Source organism: Schistocerca americana, chromosome 4 (genome assembly GCF_021461395.2).
Source record: "Schistocerca americana isolate TAMUIC-IGC-003095 chromosome 4, iqSchAmer2.1, whole genome shotgun sequence".
In the NCBI taxonomy this organism is placed as follows: Eukaryota; Metazoa; Arthropoda; class Insecta; order Orthoptera; family Acrididae; genus Schistocerca; species Schistocerca americana.
In genome coordinates, this window is record NC_060122.1 from 772,485,450 (window position 1) to 772,504,945 (window position 19,496).

Genomic DNA, 19,496 nt, shown 5'->3' on the forward strand with positions numbered 1-19,496 from the left:
TGAGAGCTCAAAATCCTAATTGTTTCATTAGACCTGTCTAAGTCTGATGGGAAGGCCTATTGAGACCTATGGCGAATGTAAATATTTTATCGGCTTATAAACTAAATTTTTCAGGATCTCTTTCATTTCCTCCTTCGGCTGATGGACTGCTGTTTTGGTATTCTTATTATGTTGTGGATTTAATTTAAATCTTGTTACTGGAATTCAGATTACTTGTTCTGAATTAATTTAATGCTGGGGCACAGTGACCTTTCAACGGAAAGTATTTTGATATTTCATGCGATTTACTTATCTTACTGCTGTTTCATTTATTAATCAAGTTTGCTCAACTTGCCAGCGTATACCTTATCTAAAATTGTTGGTGTGAAATAAATTGAGAAATGTTATTTTGCTGAGTGTGGGCTTGGCAGCTTACCATTTTCGGATCCCCGTGTCCATACCATTTTAGTAAGATTTATTGTCTTTCAAATGTACTTGACCTTGCTCTCACTTCGTGTCTCTTAGAAGCGACCACTGTACAAATCATTCACTATGCGTCTGAGGGTTACGTGTCGTCAAATGTGCACCATGATGTTGCTGTGCTATCTACTGCTGTCATTGTATTGAGATTATGAATACGTAATATTGCCTCATTAGGCCATGTTCAGCTGTGTGTTAAAGACTCAGAGTCCCTAAATTCAGTCTCTAACACTAATTCTCAACAAGCATCTCCTCGCTTCTTGCTGAGTAACCCTAGCTCTCTAAACCGTTATTCGAATTTAATGCCATGTGCCATGTACCATGTGCCAGCACAGCAAATTATTAATTGTCTTCTCTTTATTTAGTTTACTGTGCATCCAGTTGGCGCCCTCGCCAAACTGTTCTATGATATCGTTGTAAACTTGTATTTTTCTGTGCCTCGTGATGACTGGGTGTTGTGTGATATCCTTATGTTAGTGAGATTTAAGTAGTTCTAAGTCCTAGGGGACTCATGACCATAGATGTTAAGTCCCGTAGCGTTCAGAGCCATTTGAACCATTTTTTTTAAAACTTGCTGTTTATAAATCATTTTAGTATTGTTACAATTGATTTTCAGGACATCTAATAGACTTGCTCTATTAAGCTCGTGCATTCCACGTTGACACAGAATGTTCTGCTACAGGGCACTGGGTTCTCGCACAGAAAAAGTCAGATTTAGAAATGGTGGTACAAAATTTTAATGTAACATATATTGCCAGAATACAAAGTGTACAGAATTTTGAAACGATTTACGCAATGTACAAGACGACGTCCGACGTGTCTCGTCGCCGGAGGGTGGATAACGGGACTCGGCTTCGGCGAGTGTCGTGCAGCTCTTCGGTGGAGCTCGGCTCTTCTCGGGACGCGTCGGCGCCGCGTTAAAGCAGCTCATTACCACCAACCACCTGCAAACCGAAAGACGGTCACCAATGGATTTTACACATTCGATAAGTAACCCACACCTTTAAGCCTCTCTGTTTTACGGGAAGACTGTAAATTACAAGAAAAGTGGCTTTCAGCTGTTATCCACTGGACAATTAAACACGTGCTTTTATGCACGTCGGTGCATTGGCAATATCATCAAAGAGGTGTAACGTTAAAGTGTAGCAAACTACCGCAGTCGTTGCTCTCCCGTAGCAGACTTATGCAGCGTTCGGACACTGAATCGCTACATGCGTCCCTTTATCGCGTATGACCTATCAGACATTTGACGCAGCGGTGGTATATAAACACACACACACAAATACACACACATTATTTACCTCTCCAGGCCGTTAAGGCACAGTAGTCGGAATGTGAATTGTTTTCAGCAGCGTCTGGATTAAATGATTTCTTTCGAATGTGTGTGGATCGAGGAGCAAAGGTGAAGAAACAAGGATATAATAAAGGTTCATGAAACACCTTGTTGCTAGCGTTCTGCTGTCTCATCACAACTGCTAAGTAGTGTCGCTGTACAGTGGTGTAGCTTTTAGGAGTGATGTAGGGTTCAGTCCTCGATTGGCTGCCCAAAGTTCGTACGTCGTGGGGAATGTCGGCAACTTTTAGAGTCACGGGACCAGCTAAGGAGATATTTTAATAAATAAGAAGCTATTCCGGTACACAAACCGCCGAAACTAAGTAGTTTCAGAAGGCTTTCAATAAGCACTGAAACACGACACATTTACTTGCACAGCTTCAAATGAAGTTGATGATAGCATGATTCCGAGACGAATAACAAACATTTAGAGTTTTGTAAATGAAGGAACCCGAAGTTTTCATGTAACACTATGAGTAGTGAACGTTACATGTAGCCACACCTTTAAAATATGTAGAAGTGACGCTGTGAAGTGATATAAAAGAGTTTGAAAGTGTGAAATCAATAGATCACTCAGATTTGCTGTGAGAATTCTTAATGCGATCCTTCTATCAAGAAAATCAGACACAACATCACTGCAACACATTCTAGTGTATCGCTTCAGTGTGCTGGCCCATCCTCAAATAGACGTGATTGATAGGCGCGCTGCTACGGCAGTAAAAGGTTGGCATAACCTAAGTACTTTGTTCTAGTGAAAGCCTGTACTATCATAGATCCAGCATCTCACGTACAAACCACAAGGATAACGTACAGAAATTATTTTTATCGCAGACATTTTCCTCTGCTGTACGGCGCTTAGCGGACGGTACATGCACCAACACTATCGATTTTTTTCCTATTCTATTCTAGATGAAGTAGAAAAGACGGTTTAAGTACCTCTGTACGCGCCCTATTATCTCTGATCGTTTTCTTAACATCACTCAGCGTGATATACGTTCGTGACAGCATAATTGTCGCACAGTCATCATTAAATACAGTTTGTCTAAATCTACCCAACACGATTTTCCACGAACTACTCCGTCTTTCTTCCAAAGGATTCCGGTTTAAGCTCGACGATTAGTTCTGTTACAATTTCGTATTAGCTGTATAAATATTGTATAGTCTTAGCAAAACGTCTCTTAATTCATTCGACTTCTATATATCTTGCCTACCGTACACAGACTCCAAACACTGGAACAAGACACTAGATTCATGGTGCGACTTTCTTTACAAATGCATTACTTTTTTTCAGACGCATTTCAACAAGCCTTACATTTGCCTTACCGAAAATTTATTTTACACGGTTGTCTTATCTCATATCTGTTCTATTATCCCTGAACGGTAACACGATGTGATGCGTTCAAGTAGTTCACCACTGATCTTGTAACTACCTACTACAGATTTGTTTACCTTTGTTTTGTGCATTAGTCCACATTTATCCGCATTAGGAAAGGGCTGCTATTCACGAGCCTAAGTGCAATTATTTTCAAAGTGTTGTAGTGCTGCTAATCCTCTCTGATGAATTTGTACATTGAAAACTCTTCGTTGAGTGACATCCGATGCTTTGTTCGCGACTGTGGATTTTTTGTAGTCCAGTATAACGTAATGCCTCGATTCAGTCACATATTCGAGAAGAGACTCGTACTATGGAATCTCGGTTCGTGGTCAATGGTGTGATCCAGTACTGAACGCTTTTCTAACACAAAGTGTGGCTCTATGCAGGCATTACATATGGCAGACTGGGATTAACAATGTTACAAGTCCCTTCGGCGAAGCACTGGAAGAAAGTTTGCGGAGTTTATGTGGCGATGTTGATGAAATGTTACTGACGAACTGTGGTGGAGCTGCCAACTTACCGCCGCCGCCGCCGCCGCCGCCGTTCCATCCGCCGCCGCCGCCGGACCAGCCACCGCTGCTGACCCTCCATCCGCCGCCACCCCCGTGTCCGCCGCCACCGTATCCGCCGCCGCCGCCTCCGTAGCCTCCGCCTCCGAAGCCACCACCTCCGAAGCCTCCCTTGCCGCCCCCTCCGAAACCACCACCACCTCCGTAGCCTCCACCGCCACCGCCTCCGCTCAGCTTGATGATCTTGATGATGGTGGGGCCGCCGCCACCGCCGCCTCCGAAGCCGCCGCCGCCTCCGTGTCCACCGCCTCCGAAGCCACCTCCTCCGAAGCCACCACCTCCCTTACTATAACCGCCCCCGCCGAAACTGCCCCCGCCAAAACCACCCCCTCCATAACCTCCGCCGCCACCACCTCTCCAGCCGCCGCCGCCTCCGCTGCTGATATATCCTGTAGCAAGAGAACAGAAGGTTGTAACAACGAAGAACCAACGGCTTAAATTGTATTTAAGTGATCTGTCGTGTACCACTAAGAATGGAAAGAAGCCTTCGAGTTTATACAGTACTGTAACATTCCTATCCCATGAATAGAACCAATTCTAATATTTTCTACGTGTTTTGTTTAAGTAATCATTTTGATTGTTTTGATACTATCCATCTTTTCCCGTATTGTCCTAATCTTTGTATTTTTTCCTAAGTTCTACACCTTCTAAAATATTTCTAGGATATTCTAGCGATATCTTCACTACTATTTTCCCTTCACCTGCTTCTGTCAGGCACACGTTAGCTATTCCTAGATGTCCCATTAACCTGCCCCCTCTTGTGACAGCTTTCTGCCGTATACTTCTTTCCTTTCTCACTTTGTACTTTGTCTATCCACGGTATTTTTGCCATTCTTCGGTACCACGAGACTTCAAATACTTTCAGTTCCTTCTCCTCTGGATTCCAGTACAACATTGCACAGTTATTGAGAGGTTAAATTTTGTCCTGTAGCTTCGTAACATAATGACGCTATTGGAGAAGTCTGACAAATGAACCCCAGGATTATATCAGGCCTTTGAACTTCAAGATTCAAATTTTCACAACATTTTAAGACCTCTTGAATGGTCGCAACATTTTAAGCCTCTTAAATGTGTCACATCAAGAGTGGTAAAAAAAAAAAAAGCGAAAGATTATTCGCGTCCTCTAGGCGGACAACTGGAGGAAGTGCCATTTCTAGTGTCAAATATGTGCTAAATGACACCATAGGGAACTATACTGATATAGACTCTATTGAAAGTAACATCTACTTCTGTACGGTTTCTTCCTGACGATTAATGAAAGTAAGTGGCCGAGAAGAACGTGGATATTAGATCTCAAAGAGAGAAGGACAGACAATAGTCTGCTATGGATGCTATAACCGCATGCGTGATAGGATGACTGTAAGGGGATCCTATAAAAACAGGGCCGAGAAGGTAAAATGAAGTGAAACTTGAGAACAGATACGTTTCGACTGCTAAAGAAATCCAAACTTGGCACTTGGGAGAACTAACTAATTCGAATTTTGAGCATTGCCCATTATTCTGATGCCGTTACTAGGTTCCATATATACATGATATAGAGAAGAGCGGTGCGCTACGTCACCGAATGCTTTAGTTGGTGCGAAAGAATTAGAAAGATGCTCATCAAAGTTTAGTAGCACTGCGCACCACGGGGATGTTCAGTATCAAAATAGCGAGAGTGCGCGTTCCTGGAAAGAGACGTGCCATATAAAACTGACTCCTATGTACAACTCGCGAAATTACCATGAAAGGAAGATTGGAGAAATCTGAGCTCTTACGGGGGCTTCCCTACAGTCGTCAGCGAATTAAACAGAAAATGATGGAAATGGCAGTGCTACCGGATGAATTTTCTCCCACACACCTCAATGATGCTTCTGCAGCATGGATGCAGAAGGAAACTTGCGAGTCGAAAATCTGTGCAACTGATAGTAATCGATTTACCGAACGAATTTTATACAAGCTGCCTGAAGGAGGTACTAAAAGAATGCAAAGACATTTTAATCCCGAGAAGTAGTGCTGTAAGAAACTGCAACTTATTTTTGACGGGTCAGCAATTCGCAATATTATCTTTATAGGTTAGCAGCCGAGTGTTGAGGTGTCAAATGTAATCATGTGCAGCACTATTGCGAGTTAATTCACAAATGTAACAGTTTCTTCTAGCAACAACTATGTGGCTCGCTGGAGCTCTGTACCCAAAGTAGTGTGAGACTGCTTATGTGAGCCTTAGCCGAGAAAACTGCGGTTTTGCCGTCGGTGTGTCACGGAATTCCCCTATCCTCCCACAGTCTTGTACAAAGAAGACGTTCATTGATGATGTGCGTTTAGGTCGGACAGTTACCCGATATAACGCTATTGGTAACAAACATAAGAAAATAGATCACGATGAATGAAAAAACATTTCTCACATCGCTCGATCACCAGGTTAAGATGGAGTCCGCAGTTTGATCCAGTTTATGTTCTTTGCGAAATAAATGTGAGGAAGGTCCATGAAGGGGAACGATGCCCTGTGAATGACCATATTAAGCTCCTTTCTGCCGTGCAGTGTAAAATTCAGGATTTATGGACTTTCCCAGTTGTGGCTGCACTTCGGAGGGTAAACACGTTTTCTGAATGCCTTTCTAAAAAGTAATTAATTTTTCTCGAACTACACCAAGTAAACCGAGAAGCTTGATGTCCGCAGTCGACGGCTAACTGTCACAGTATCAATAGTGGCATGTAACCAATGGCATTGATTCGAAGTCTCGTGTTCAGGAACTACGCTACCACCTATCCTACCTTTGCTGGTCAAATACCGGAGGTGAAAATTTCTTCCACCACCAAGAGGCTTGTTTCCGAGTAATACGTCATTCTACAGCGTGCGTTAGTGATCACGGATACGAAAGTGGGCCTTAGATTTACAATTTTGTCGTGATGGTTTCTCATTTCATAGATTAACTGCTTTAATGATTATTTACGTTACCACCTGCAATGTTTAAGTAGTTTTTCATTCAATTTCCCATTATAAAAAATTATCGGTTTAAATTTGATGTTCTTCACATACATCACAGATCGACATATTCTTATTACGGTAAGATCCTGGTGTAGAGTTGATATTCTGATACCGAATAATTTTGCAAAGAAAAATTACCACTATTGGGTGCTGCTGCGCTAGTTAGAGGCCTGTTGAAATCAATAACAAGCCACCCCCTCGTACAGATAGCAGCTTAACAACTATTCTTCAAACTTATTACTCGCTATGTTTACCTGAAGATGGCTGCTGATAAATTGGTCGAAACATTGCTTCAGCATTATGAAGCAGGAAACGACGTCTGCAACCGAGACAATACGCGTGAAATCATCTGCAGTCTCCTCTGGGAGCGGACACAGCTAGGGGCCCGACTGGCTTTGAACAGCGGGACGCGGGTGAACTCTAGTCTCGGGAATGATCGTGATGCGCCGTGTCCAGTGAAAGTGCCCGTCTGCGCGCCGCTGCGCATGCGCCTACGAGGGCCTGAGCGATAATAGGGACGTGTCGAATACCGACCCCTTCCTCCGGCTCGATGCGTCTTGAAAGCTTAAAAGGTCGGCTAACCCGATCAGGCAATCAATTTTCATTAAAGTGCGGGTAAAAGCGCAGGAGCGGAGCTTTAAGCTCTCTTCCCTCCACCGCCCCTATCTCCCACCCTACAACCCGCGTATCCGGGTATCTACCGTCTCTCACGAGAGAGCGCTCATCCCATCCCCCTCCCACACTGCTGCACTCCAACGATTTTTCTTTTCCCTCTTTTAGGAAGGCTGCCGGGTCCTGTCGGCGGGAAGATAAATGCCTCTGGTCGCGAAAGGCCGAACACGCTATGGGATCAGCAACTGTCGTCTCTGCGAAGTGGAACGGATGCTCTAAGATTCACGAACACGTTAGTATTGGTTTCTCAATAATTTTGTTAACTCACGAAGTGACTGGTTGACTGTATTAGATACGGAACTACACAACCCCATATCTCATACCCAATGCTCACGTTACCTGCTTACAGCTTTAGCGACCACCGAACGTCCAACTCCTCACTCTGATGTGACCAGTCTAGCCCAGCTTGCAGTGTTAATGACGATAGTTGGCTACCCGTCATTCCATGTTACGTAGGCATCATGAATCCAGTCAAGAAATTTGACTGAACAGCGTCATAAGTCGTATTACTACCTCCATTCACTGAAACTACGCAGAAAGAGATGTTGAAAAGCATGTGTCAACAGTCAAGAGCACAAAACGCAGTGCCAAAATAAAATTGGGGATCAGCTGGCACATCCGTTTACGACACATGCATCACATCCTACAAAAATCGTGCATCGGAAGAACATTTGTATTACTGGTTGCGACGTTCCTCCCATGTTTTCTGACAGAAAAAAGTGGGCTTTTTTAAAGCATTTTTGCTTCAAATTCGTTTTTCTTAGCTCATGACTTCGGTGCCGTTGGCATTTCACTTTTTTGTTTCGTGTAAGGTCCTCTACAGTCACATGTGTGTTGACAGTATGTTGGTAGCACCGCAGCTGCTAGCTTCTTATGTTGTGTAACAGACAGTAAAACTGTTCACCTAGCATATGACGAGTACCACGAATTCTGTCACTGACTGAACCTAAAATAAACAGGTACTAGGGGGGGAGTAAATTATTTCACATAGTCTATGTAAAATGGTAAAGCTATCATATCAGGCCCAGTTAACTTTCGTCTGTCGAGCAATTTTGCATGATTTCCTTCTTCGCAATCATCTATCAACATGGTGTAACTTCGGCGTTCGTTTGATGCTTAAAAGGAAAAACCGTACTGCAATCTCTCGAAGTGACACTGTTTGGAAGTCAGTGTTTTAGCCTTCTCTCTGTCTTTATTTATTTAATTCATAAACAAGTTAACCTATCCCTTTACCGAAACACCGTAAAATTTAAAATTCTAATGATTTTCATCAGATATGAGGATAAAATTTTAGTTTCGAAGTCATTGAAGGCTTCTAGCAATGTTTACCTGGCGCTCATTTTAGCTTGATTCAGAATTTGTTAAATAAGGATCGTTTTATATCGTTTAATTCAGTGAGATATTATTGGCTTACGCAGTAGCTTTCTAATACGGCTAAAGAACTATTGTTCGTACATCTGTATCGAACAACGAATTTCATCCATTGATACGCCACATTTTCCTTCCCAGAGATTATTAATCTGGCATCTGTTTCCTGTCATACTTCCTAAGCAAGAATATTTTCCTACCTGTCTAAACACGCGTTTTTATACTATCAGACAATGATGCTACAAATCCCTTATGGAATCTAGTGGCATAGCCCGAAGACTAATTTTCGCTAACATGTGATTATACTATTTGAATATTTCAAACCATTCGTTCGAAAATAATGTAAAGGTCCTAAGTAAGTTAAACTGCAGTTTTTCTTCAAGTTGGAGTCCCGTACATCAATCCCGATTATTGGCGATACCGTAATCTACTCAGAGACAGCAAAATAGGAATTAATATTCAACTGTTAACATTTATAATCGATTAAATATCTTGGAAAGGACAAAGTGGCAGACCAGAATCATACAACAGTGAAAGAGTCTGACGGAAAGCTAGCATAATTGTGATTAATTTTCCAGTTGAGCGCAAGAATGTTTCCAAGGCACAAAATTAGATAAAGACATAGCGTGTGCGTCTTACAACATACCTCGGTGTATTAAAATAGGCGTCAAGTAAAAGAAAGTAACGTATGGCATTGTTGACAGCGAGAAGACGAGGAGAAGGTGAAGTGTCTGTTTCCTTGGCACACAATGATCCCTTACTTGCGGTAAAAGGAATCGTGTCTTACATGTATCTGTTGAGTTTGGATGTCTGGAATGGGTGTGTGTATACTATGATGTCATTTCTGTGTTGTATACATAAGTAAGAAGCGTGAAACCTGATGCCAGCGCTTAGCCTACTTCTCGTGAATGGCACCTTGGAGGCCGCCGAGTTTATCGAATGGGTCATGGAAAAAAAAAAAAAGAAATTATACAGGAACCTCCATTTACCGGACGAATATTGGCGACGACAAAATTTTCCAACACAGAGATTCAAACCTCCTTGTCCGACTCGCACGTCACCAAGCAGCCGTTAGAAATCGCCGTTACAAAGGAGAGCAGATAGTTCTGCTTGAAAGTATGATTACGCGATAATGTGAGCGTCCAACATAAAGTTTGGGGAAGAGTCATATGTTTCTTCAGTTTGAGGCGTAAAGTAATTCTCTTCGACAACTCGCATATGTATTGTGTCAGGGATGGTACGTATTGTTTACTTTTGTAAAAATTCGATGAGCTGCAAACTGTTGGAATGTCGTAGATGTATGCCCGTTTCCCATATATTTATCTTCACCATGCCTGTCAGTTCTGGCCCCTTCAGAAGACGATATAACTAATGATTGCAGCTAGAATCCATAATCACAAACATTACTAGCCAACTCATGTGCAATTGCAGTGTTAATCATACATCAATTTTGCATTCGACATACTGTGTCGATTCAGTGGGGGGCAGACTACTTCCGTTCATTTAGATACTGACAACAGTTTTCGTATACATAGGAGAATCTACACGCTATCCTTCCTTCTCTTCCCCACCCCCCCCCCCTCACCAGGACCCATCACAACACACTATATCACCAATCCCAGTGTCAAAAGCTGCACACACATCTCCATCTCTTCTGCAACACATCAACCACATCAACAACACATCAGTACAGCCTACTACGAGCAGCTGCAGAAACGCTCATTTCTGATGGAGAAGTACCTACGAAACGAACAATTCAATGTCCACCCAATTTGGCGACCGAACTCTGCGACAGATCAGACATCTGTTAGACCATTTCTAATACTTGATCACACAAACCACATAGCGCCTCGAGCTATGCACAAGATGCAGATCGAACACAAAACACGCACGCGTACACGAACTGCAGTACTCACCTCCCAGCGCCTCGGAGCTGATCACAAGGACCAGCGCTGCCACACACAGCCCCTGAAACAAACAGCACAACAATCTCTCAGTCTCAGATCACAGATGTGGCTGTCTGCCGAAAACTCACCATTTTCGTTACTATGACAATAGCAATTAATAACATTTGTGTGTGTGTTGATAAATCATATGCCTTCAAAAAGGACTAAAGGAGAACACAGTAAATGTTGAAACAGCTTTTGACAAATATGGTCGAAACATATTCTTTCAAATTATAAAGGCACGGATATCATTACAAGGAGCGAAAAGTTTTCTACAACTTGTACAGATACAAGATCTGCATTCGTCTCCGCACGCAGACCAACTGTAGTACACCGTGTTACCAGACGTCTGTGATAGTGTAGTGTTGTAGGAACTGTGACTATGGTGTATTCGAACTCTGAAAAGGTGGAGATGATACTCATCTATAACGACTGTCGACGAAATGCAGCTGAAGACTGCAGTGTGTATGCGGAACGGTACCCGGACAGAGAGCATCCAACGTGACGCACATTGCAAAACATCTACCGCCAACTGTATGCAACAGGTATGGTCGTAGCACGCAAACGGGTCCGTAACAGGCCCGTCACAGGAGAAGCAGGTGCAGTTGGTGTGTTAGCTGCTGTTGCCATGAAACCACACATGAGTACACGGGACATTGCGAGGGCCGGTGGACTGAGTCAAAGTAGTGTCATGCGCATACTGCATCGTCACCGCTTTCACCCGTTTCATGTGTCGCTACATCAGCAATTACATGGTGATGACTTTAATCATCGAGTGCAATTCTGTCAATGGGCATTAACAGAGAATGCGTTGCAGTTCTACCTGTTTACCGATGAAGCGTGTTTCACAAACCACGGGGCAGTGATTCTACGGAACATTCATTACTGGTCCGTGGACAATCCTCGCTGGCTCAGACAGGTAGAGCGACAGCGACCGTGGACTGCAAATGTATGGTGCGGAATCATTGGCGACCACCTCATTGGTCCTCACTTCATTGCAGGGGCCCAAACAGCTGCAACATACATCGCGTTTCTACAGAATGATCTGCCAACGTTACTCGAAAATGTCCCACTGGAAACGCGTCGACGTATGTGGTATCAGCATGATGGTGCACCTGCACATTCCGCAATTAACACTAGGCTGACCCTTGACAGGATGTTCGACGGGCGTTTCATAGGACGTGGAGAACGCATAAATTGGCCAGCCCGTTCTCCTGATCTTACACCTCTGGACTTCTTTCTGTGGGGTACGTTAAAGGAAAATGTGTACCGTGATGTGCCTACAACCCCAGAGAATATGAAACAACGAATTGTGGCAGCCTGCGGCGACATTACACCAGATGTACTGCGGCGTGTACGACATTCATTACGCCAGAGTTTGCAATTGTGTGCAGCAAATGATGGCCACCACATTGAACATGTATTGGCCTGACATGTCGGGACACACTCTATTCCACTCCGTAATTGAAAACGGAAACCACGTGTGTACGTGTACCTCACCCCTCATGGTAATGTACATGTGCGTCAGTGAAAAAGACCAATAAAAAGGTGTTAGCATGTGGACGTAATGTGCTGTTCCAGTCTCTTCTGTACCTAAGGTCCATCACCGTTCCCTTTGGATCCCTACGTAATTCGGTGCTTTCCGATACACACGATCGAACAGCGGAGGAGTGGTACTCGAGCGTCAACTTTAGGTTACAATATTTCCGGATGTAATTAACATTTTACTATGCAACAAACGGCACTGATTACGTATTTGTTTATATGTTCAGATGTGCTAACAAAACTAACGGGTTTCCATTTAAAAAAACGTAGGTTTGTGTTAAAAAACATACTTCCGCGCATTTTTTTATTGTTTGTATTAACCAATTACACTAGCCCCTCTCCTCACGTTCGGTCTGTGGAATCGATTCGTCAGTATTTGATGTGGTTTACGAAATATATCCAGCGGTAATGTTAGGTGACTCACCCTATATATATATATATATATATATATATATATATATATATATATATATATATATATATATAAATATAAAAATAAGTGAAATACAGGAGGACCTTCGGGTGATCGACTACTAGTGCAGAATCTTGAAGTTGACACTGACTGTTAATCTATGTAACGTATTGTGGACGAATAGGAAACGTGATCCATTACTTTTCCGTCATTTTATTAACAGCAAATTACTGTAAACAGTACGTACGGTAAAACATCTTGAAATAGCCGCTCTTAGGTACCTAAAGTGAAATGAACATTTAAAACTAGTCGTAGGATAACGATTATGTCAGATTGATGTTCATTGGAAAAATCTTAGGGGAACGTAGTACATCCAAGAAAGATGTGATTTACAAAACAATAGTCCACGGATTCTTCGCCAGTCGCGGAGTCTCAGTGGACGGAGTTGTGGGAACAGATGGAGAAAATACAACTAGGAAAGACCCGTTTCGTAAAGGAATCGTTTAGTCAGCATGAACGGACATGTTCAACAAACTCCAGTGGCGGATATTGACAGGGAGCTTTACTATGTAATTGTTGTGTTGGCAGAAGAGCCAGCACCGTGTTACTAGAGGAGGCCGAAATGCACGCGTTTTTTAGCTCACGCAGGCTGGCGTGAGGAGGGAAGGACTATACTGACGTGAGGTCTGGAACATGACAAGGAATTAGAATTCAGAAAGCGGACGTAATTATTTTGACACTAATTAATGATGAACGTCGCTCTTGACGGTACATGATTCACAATATTATCAGATCAGAATACATTTTTGAAGAACATGGCGCCTTGCTAGGTCGTAGCAAATGACGTAGCTGAAGACTATGCTAAGCTGTCGTCTCTGTAAATGAGAGCGTATGTAGACAGTGAATCATCGTTAGCAAAGTCGGCTGCCCAACTGGGGCGAGTGCTAGGGAGTCTGACTAGACTATACCTGCCGTGTGGCGGCGCTCGGTCTGCAATCACTCATAGTGGCGACACGCGGGTCCGACGTATACTAACGGACCGCGGCCGTTTTAAAGGCTACCACCTAGCAAGTGTGGTGTCTGGCGGTGACAGCACACTAATACCGAGTTGGTACGTTCCAAGAAGAGACGGACAATGTGTTACTTTGTCCCGCATAAGTCTCACGAAATTATCACGACGAGGAGATGAGAGAAACATTGAAGCTTACAGTATTACTCGCCCTATCCAGAAACCGAAAAGGAACAGGGTAGAGTACCCTCCGTAGGTGTAGTTAGCGATCGCACGCAGCCGGGCTTCGAACTACAAATGTCGAAAACCGCTACCCTGCTCAGCCACAGCGGCTGATGCTTACCTTCATGTCTGCGTCTGTTGTGATGGGACTCGTGCCTCTGCCAGCGGCTGGCGGCGCTTTTATAGGCGCCGGAGAGAGCAGCCGCGGACCCCTGAATGAAAAGTGAAGGTGCACAGTGGCGCCCCCCCCCCCCCCCCACCTCCACGCACTCTCGCTCTCGGCGGGCTCCGACGCCGCGGGCACTGCAGACGCGCCGGCTCGCGGGTCAGCGCCAGGTCGATCCTCCTGCCCGCCGAGCACTTCTCGCCAACAGCTGGCAGTGCGCTGCTCCTACCTGAGTACCGGCGTCAGCGTGCGGCGGTCTCCTGCGATCTCGCTCCCTACAGTCGGTCGCGTCAGCCGAGACAGACCGTCACCGTACTCGCATCGCGCAGCGTTTGCTGCCATTTACGTCTAGCAGTGTGACTGTGACAGCCGATTAGAGTTTATCATCCCGCCGACGCCGATGTTATTGCAAACGCGACACACGCACGGATAAGCAGCCACCACCATATTTTCCTGAAGCAACTTGTGATGGTGGATTGACGTCTGGTAAATTACTACGAAACACCGGTAAATATACAATTCTTTTTATTTCTTCTAGGCGCTGTCACAGGACACGATGTCAAACGTGTTCGTTTTGTACATTGCCCGCTCTCAGAAACTGCAGTGGAAACGGCGAAAAGCAGATTACTTTAAAATCTTATTTTGTCTAAAACCGACATGGTGAGACCGTGGCTGTGTACAATTAATGTCGGTTAATTCTTACAAAGAAGAAGACAGCAACCAGCCACTATTAATACTGCTACTTATTTAGGTAAATAGCGCCGTTACCGGTTTCTAACTGGCAAGTTCACCATCAGACGGCTGTTCACATGATTTTCTAGATACACTTTACATTATAGTCCGTTTTCGATTTTTATTCTTCCACTATGGCGAAGCATTTTTGTGTGTTGTTGCCGTCAAAGATTCCGCGCGATTTTGTTGCGAAGTTGTAGGATTGTATTTTTCGCGTATTCCAAAATACCGGGTGATCAAAAACTCAGCACAAATTTGAAAACTGAATAAATCACTGAATAATGTAGATAGAGAGGTACAAATTGACACACATGCTTGGAATGACATGGGGTTTTATTAGAACCCCCCCCCCCCAAAAAAAAACAAAAGTTCAAAAAATGTCCGACAGATGCCGCTTCATCTGATCAGAATAACAATAATTAGCATAACAAAGTAAGACAAAGAAATGACGATGTTCTTTAAAGGAAATGCTCAATATGTCCACCATCATTCCTCAACAATAGCTGTAGTCGAGGAATAATGTTGTGAACAGCATTGTAAAGTATGTCCGGAGTTATGGTGAGGCATTGGCGTCGAATGTTGTCTTTCATCATCCCTAGAGATGTCGGTCGATCACGATACACTTGCGACTTCAGGTAACCCCAAAGCCAATAATCTCACGAACTGAGGTCTGGGGACCTGGGAGGTCAAGCAAAACGAAAATGGCGGCTGAACACACGATCATCACCAAACGACGCCATCCGTCGGACATTTTGTTGTTTTTTGGTTCTAATAAAACCCCATGTCATTCCAAGCATGTGTGTCAATTTTTACCTCTCTATCTACATTATTCTGTGGTTTATTAAGTTTTCAAATTTATACTGACATTTTGATCACCCGGTATATCCAGCACTTGTGTAATTTGTATATCACCATATTGTGCAAAGCACCACAAACCCACACACTCACCAAAAAGAATTTGCCACATGTGAAGTTGTCACAAAGATTGCAGATTCACAAATACAACAGTGTCAGAGACGTTCTCTCTCAGAGACATCACATTGACCAGTCCTACTAGGAAGTGTCGTAAAAAATTAAAAATGTATGTTTAATTTATTATCAAAGGAAACAAATTTTCGATATGAGTCCGTAATCATCGTGAATTTCTTACGAAGTTTCGACATTTGGCAACATCAAGCATAAAAAAGCTTTTAGCTTGAGAAATGTGCGTCAGTTTCAATATTAAATGTTTAATACTGGCACTGAACCTTGTTTCTCAAGTTCAAAGTTTTTTTGATATGTTATAATGGCAAATGCCGACACCGTAATAAATAAAAACTTTTATTCAGCTACCAAGACGGTATTTTGTTCATAAAATAAATATCATTTTCTTCCTTGTTATGTGGGAAGCCTCGTCAGAGAGGTCCACCGCATGCCCGTTGCCGTCCACTCGTGATGATGCAGTGATAATGAGGACAACACAACACCCAGACCCTGAGTGGAAAAAATCTCCTTCCCAGCCGGGAATCGAATCCGGGCCCCTTGGCGTGACAGACCGCCGCGCTGACCACTCAGCTATCAGAGCGGACAAATGAATATAAAAGCATTCTATATCCGCAGATCTAAGGCAGTATGAGGTAACAATGTCCACGACATGCGCTGTCGTACTACAGTATCAGATTCTGTATTGATGTAATAGGGGCGCACTCACCTAATACAGGATATAAGGAGATTCAGCACGATTTCGTTTCCCTGCTTGTAGTCTATGTTATAGTATAAGAGGGCATGTGGTTAATGCTCTGTTCACCATATCGCACCCCGACAAGACCAATGACACAACTCAGAAATGTAATGCTGGAAAACATGTACTGCGAGAACAGAACTACGAGTCCATATTACTACCGACTACGTGTCCACATTACTACTGCGTAGAATATTGTGAAATGTACTGCCAAAAACACTTAATAGAAATTAAAAGGAAGCTGAAGTTGTGTAGAATTATTTATGTTAAATACCATTCAACAGCCAAGATCGCACAAAACACTTTTATTGATGACCACTTGTTTTAACAGACTAATCTTTATCTTCAGGTCTTAAACATTTTACTCAAGTAAAACACGTTCATTTTACGCTGAAGCTGCACAAGATGTCAAGAGGAAAAAACTCAGGACATTATAAAGGTTTGTCATCGTTAAAATATTTAAAAACACACAGCACTTCGTCCAAAAGGCTTTGTCCGTAATCAAACTGCTCACACAATCTTGTTACATGATACAATTACGGTACACGCTGTACCGTATTTCTGTCACGTAATAAGCTTCTGTCAGCAATACGTATACGGAATGGCCTTTTGGACAAGGTGTTGTGTGTTTTTAAATATTTTAACAATGACAAACGTTTAGAATGTGCTGAATTTTATCCTCTTGACGTCTTGTGCAGGTTCAGCGTAAAATGAACATGTTTTACTTCAGTAAAATGTTTAAGACCTGAAGATGATATCTAAGGCTATTGAAACTGGTCGTCTTGAATAGAAAATATTTTGTGCCCTCTTGACATCTGAATGGTTTTTAAAATTGAAAAAAATATCGCCCTGCAATACTCTCATAATGAGTAAATTCAAATTATTTATATCGATTTTTCTTAGGTATCGTATTTTTTAGTTGTGTCACTGCTCTAGCCGAGGTGTGATTTGTTATGATAGACTTGCGGCAGTGAAATGCATATATTTCTAATTTCATTTTCAAACAATGGAAAATCCAGAATGGAATGCAACAATATTACGAAAAGGAAAGCTGCTACTGATCATATAGCGGATGAGTCGCAGATAGGCCCAATGAAAAGACTATCACGAATAAGCTTTCAGCCAAAAGGTCTGTGTCGAAAATATCCGTCAGACACACACACACACACACACACACACACACACACACACACACACACACATATTCACACAGACACACGCAAACGCAATTCACACACACACGACTGCACTCTCTGGCAACTGAAGCCACACTTCATTTGTCAGAGTCTATTTTTGACGATGGCTTGGTGGCCGAAAGCTTATATGTGTCAGTCTTTTCGTTGCGACTATCTGCGACTCAGCGTCTCCTCTAATTTCACTTTTTATCAGCTACAAGCTGATTCAAAACTCAGAAGATTTTAAAATTAACTTTCTCTTGTATATATCAATTGCAGTTTCTGAAAATGTCCAACATACGACCGAAAAGGCCACTACTAAAATATGCGCCTGGAAGAAATGAGAATAAGTATACAGAGTGAGCCAGAACTCCGGAAATCCGCTGAAAAACTTTCAGAGGTGATAATAAAGAAAAACAAGATAACGCCGGCCAGTGTGGCCAAGCGGTTCTAGGCGCTTCAGTCTGGAACCACGCGGCCGCTACGGTCGCAGGTTCGAATCCTGCCTCGGGCATGGATGTCTGTGATGTCCTTAGGTTAGTTAGGTTTAAGTAGTTCTAAGTTGTAGGGGACTGATGACCTCAAGTCAAGTCCCATAGTGCTCAGAGCCATTTGAACCATTTTGAACAAGATAAAAATCCTAGTAAACATGGGCTCTAAATGCATACCTTAAGCTCTATCAGCTATCGTGAAACACATCTCTTCTACTGCAAGCTCTTTGCTTCCTCTATTTAGAGAGGTAGCAGTATGGACCAACACAAGGCAAAAGCGACCTGTAAACATGGGCTCTGAAGTTAATACCTCAAGAGTTTTGAGAACTTTTTCATCTTGGCTCCAATGAAACACATCTCTTCTACTGCACATGAGTTCATACCTCTTAAGTTACCCACTTTAGACCACATGTTTACAGGAAATTTTTATTTGGTTTGGTCCATACTGCATGCTTCCGATGTATGGAATGCGAAGAAGACAGGTGTTTCAAAGTATCGACGATGAACAAGTGCTCATGGCTCTTAAGGTAAACATTTTAGGGCCCACTTTTATTAGACACTGTTCCCTTTCTTTGGTCCACACTAAAACTTCTGAATATTTGTCGGTGGAGTTCTTGTTCAACCTGTATAATACAAGCTGACACTTTTCTACAAAACGTTTTTTTTCCAAAAATCGGTAAACTAAGTTCAGTCGTGTGAATGTTTCTATGAATAATTCTTTCAAGTATTTTGTCCAAGTTTCCAAACAGATGCAACCCAAAAAATGTTTATCGTTAGCTGTTTACAAGTGCTCGATACCACTCGTTTCATAGAAATAGAGCTAAAAGAAACAGTGGCATTGTGGTACGATAATACATTTTATTTCAGGAAGAAAAATGGCGCCATGATACAGTCTAAGGTCATTGATGATCGTAAGGCTGTAACAAAAGACTCAGGCCGCTTATTATTGTGTAAATATACTTGAACGTGGGTGTAAGGATAATGAAAATTTTGCGCGTTCCAGGTGATGTGTAAGATTCCTTGTGAATAAGTAAAATATAAATTATGAAGTTGGCTACCGACTCGAATGAATGGGTGTAACATACCCGAAATGACATAAGCATACAGTGGGTACCATTCGTGTCTCCTGGCAGTGGCCCAGACATGATTCATCCTTACTCTTTGCTCGTTATGGTGTTCTTATTGCCTCGATTATGAGTTACGTACCGCGTCGTCTTAGGAGAAAGGAATAAATCAACACCTACGAAACAGTTCGTTTTTACATGTTATATTAATATGGTTTTACCTGAAGGAGCATCCATGGCGAGTTCCGAGTATTGGTCTCACCTATTAAT

At 42.8% G+C, this 19,496-nt stretch overlaps 1 protein-coding gene across 1 annotated transcript; it reads right to left on the reverse strand.

The window, feature by feature from the left end:
- Positions 1-1,172: 1,172 nt before the first annotated feature.
- On the reverse strand, positions 1,173-14,016 carry LOC124614035 (acanthoscurrin-2-like). The gene is made up of 4 exons (XM_047142862.1): positions 14,000-14,016; positions 10,661-10,712; positions 3,694-4,125; positions 1,173-1,403 (listed from the first exon to the last, which is right to left on the reverse strand). The coding sequence occupies exons 1-4, from the start codon at positions 14,003-14,005 to the stop codon at positions 1,390-1,392; spliced, it is 504 nt and encodes a 167-aa protein (XP_046998818.1). The 5' UTR covers positions 14,006-14,016; the 3' UTR covers positions 1,173-1,389.
- Positions 14,017-19,496: the final 5,480 nt, after the last annotated feature.